The sequence below is a fragment of the Rhagoletis zephyria genome, unplaced genomic scaffold, assembly GCF_001687245.7.
Source record: "Rhagoletis zephyria isolate East Lansing unplaced genomic scaffold, Rhagoletis_zephyria_1.1 Rzeph_scaffold_46175, whole genome shotgun sequence".
Classification (NCBI taxonomy): domain Eukaryota; kingdom Metazoa; phylum Arthropoda; class Insecta; order Diptera; family Tephritidae; genus Rhagoletis; species Rhagoletis zephyria.
This window is the reverse complement of record NW_016203230.1, coordinates 1-2,326: the sequence shown is the minus strand read 5'-3', so window position 1 is coordinate 2,326 and position 2,326 is coordinate 1. Positions and strand designations below refer to the sequence as shown.

Below are 2,326 nucleotides of genomic sequence, written 5' to 3'. Positions count from 1 at the left end.
GGGTAGGGTGAGGAGTAGCTTGAGCGAGAGTGTCTTGAAGCCCAGCAGCCAAACGATGGCCACCAGTGACACTACTGCAGCAGTGGGCACTACCTGCTCACCACTCTCCCTCTCTCTCTCTCTCTTTCGCTTCCTCAGCTACCCTGACCGCTCTCGAGTATTGGGTACAAGTGCACTGTGCAGCAGAAGCATCACACAGTGTGTGGTGCTTGTGCAGACGGAGAGTTCAGCAGTGGTCGATGCGCAAGTCAATTGCAAGCTGATTCGATTGCCGCCAGCAGCAAGTGCCGGCGATTGGGCAGTGTCAGTGGTGGTCGTCGTGGTGGCTGTCGTTGTGGTGCTGGTGGCTGTTGTGAGGTGCTGCTGCTTCGGCTGCTGGTCGTGCTGTCGTCAGCAACCTGTTGAATTGAACTGAAACAAAACGTTTCGCTCAAACTCCTCAGCAATGACAGTGTGCTTTGTTGTTCCAAACGAGGACGACAACGACGGCGGGGTTTTTTAAGCAGTCACAAAGTCACCAAAGTAGCAACGATCATCAGAAGTGCATCCAACCTACAGATGAACTGATTCTCTTTCTGTGGCGGGCTACCGTTGCTACTCTGGCGATGCACTTGATCTGCATAGTGCCCCTGTCTGATATTTGTCCGTTTGTGCAAACGGCGGCGGCTCAAAGTCCAAAACGATTGTCATCGTCCAATCAGCGTCGGTGTTTGCAGATGACTTGATTAAGCTGTGTGTGCTGAACGGCAGCAACGGCACTTCCACTTTAACGGGACGAAGACAGGCATCAATCATTCCCAGCAGTAGCTCAGGCGAACGACACACCAGGACACGACTAGAAGGAAATTGATTCGTTCAATTTGTGAATGCCTGTGACGTTGATTGTCAGTAGCAGAGGGAAAAAGTGGAGAAGACGCAGCAGCAGCAGCTTTTTATTATTATCATTTGCTTCACGTATACTGATTGACATTACACTGCTGCAGCAAAGCTGCTGTACCCAGGAAATATAGCTGTGACTGTGTGAGCTGGCTTTTGCGTAGAAAAGAAAAAATAACAAAAAGTTGTACTTAGTTATACTTGCGACTAGCGGCGATCATTGCAGTTCTTCTCAGCTCTTGCAGTCTCTGAAAGCCCTTTGAGACGAGCTTCTTTATGAGAAACAGCTCCGCCGGAGTGGCGTTGTCCAGGGTGATGTCGCCNTGCAGCAAAGCTGCTGTACCCAGGAAATATAGCTGTGACTGTGTGAGCTGGCTTTTGCGTAGAAAAGAAAAAATAACAAAAAGTTGTACTTAGTTATACTTGCGACTAGCGGCGATCATTGCAGTTCTTCTCAGCTCTTGCAGTCTCTGAAAGCCCTTTGAGACGAGCTTCTTTATGAGAAACAGCTCCGCCGGAGTGGCGTTGTCCAGGGTGATGTCGCCGAGGAACATGCCACTGTTGGCGCGCGCATCATCGAACATCAGGTGCACCGACTTCTTGAGGATGGCCTCACGTCGCTCGCTCAGGTCAGAGCACTGGATGCTTCGGCCGAACTCCTGCTCCAGCAGCTTCAGCGTCTCCTTCCAATGCTCATCCGGCGGCGGCAGCAGCTTGGCTGTCTCCGCCTCCTGCTGCTCCTGAATGCGCGGCAGGGCGTGCACCCAGCTGGGCGAGACGATGCTGCACTTGTTCTGCCGGTGGAGGTTGATCGCCAGCCACATCGGCACCTTCACCGGAATGGACGGCCAGAAGGGGCCAAAGTCGCCGGTGATCAGGTTGAGCTGCTTCTCGTACTTGAAGGTGGGCACGATCTCCACGAGGTCATCTTCGGCGAGGAACTCGCAGACGTCCATAGTTTAAATTGGTGGAAAGTTGGCAGTTTATGCTGGTGAACGAGAACAGCAGCAGCAACAACAAAAATCGATCTCTCTGTCGCCCGCCAAAAGTCGTTGTTGTTTACAATCAGCAGCAGCCGCCAAAAAGGACCGTCCGTAGAGGCAATATACTGGTAACAGATAGACTGCCGAAAAGCGAAAGCCGACGATCACCACCACCGCCATCATCGTCATCATCAGATGGACAGTCCTCCGCCAAGGTTGACGGGCCAATTGAGACGATCAAATTGAACACAATCAAGGACAGCAGAGAGGAGGAGGAGAGCCACACGCAACAGAGTGTGAGAGAGAGCGGCAATTAGAATGACAAACACAGTTACACGAACATTTGGAAGCACTAGCGTGGCGCACTTTTTTATTGACGACACATAAACAGGTAAAAAAGGCATATGCACAGAAAAAATGCGGGTTGAAATCGATTTGACCTCAAGAAAACAGCTGGCGGACGTCAT

The 2,326-nt window shown here is 51.5% G+C and overlaps 1 protein-coding gene across 1 annotated transcript; it reads right to left on the bottom strand.

Moving 5' to 3' along the window:
* Nucleotides 1-1,289: 1,289 nt before the first annotated feature.
* On the bottom strand, nt 1,290-1,832 carry LOC108355487 (DNA replication complex GINS protein PSF2-like). Its single transcript, XM_017606649.1, has one exon. It carries the CDS (start codon nt 1,830-1,832, stop codon nt 1,290-1,292), a length of 543 nt encoding a protein of 180 aa, XP_017462138.1.
* Between the last annotated feature and the right edge of the window lie 494 nt (nt 1,833-2,326).

Excerpts from the sequence above, each read along its gene's own strand:
- LOC108355487 (XM_017606649.1), bottom strand. The coding sequence starts at position 1,832 with ATGGACGTCTGCGAGTTCCTCGCCGAAGATGACCTCGTGGAGATCGTG.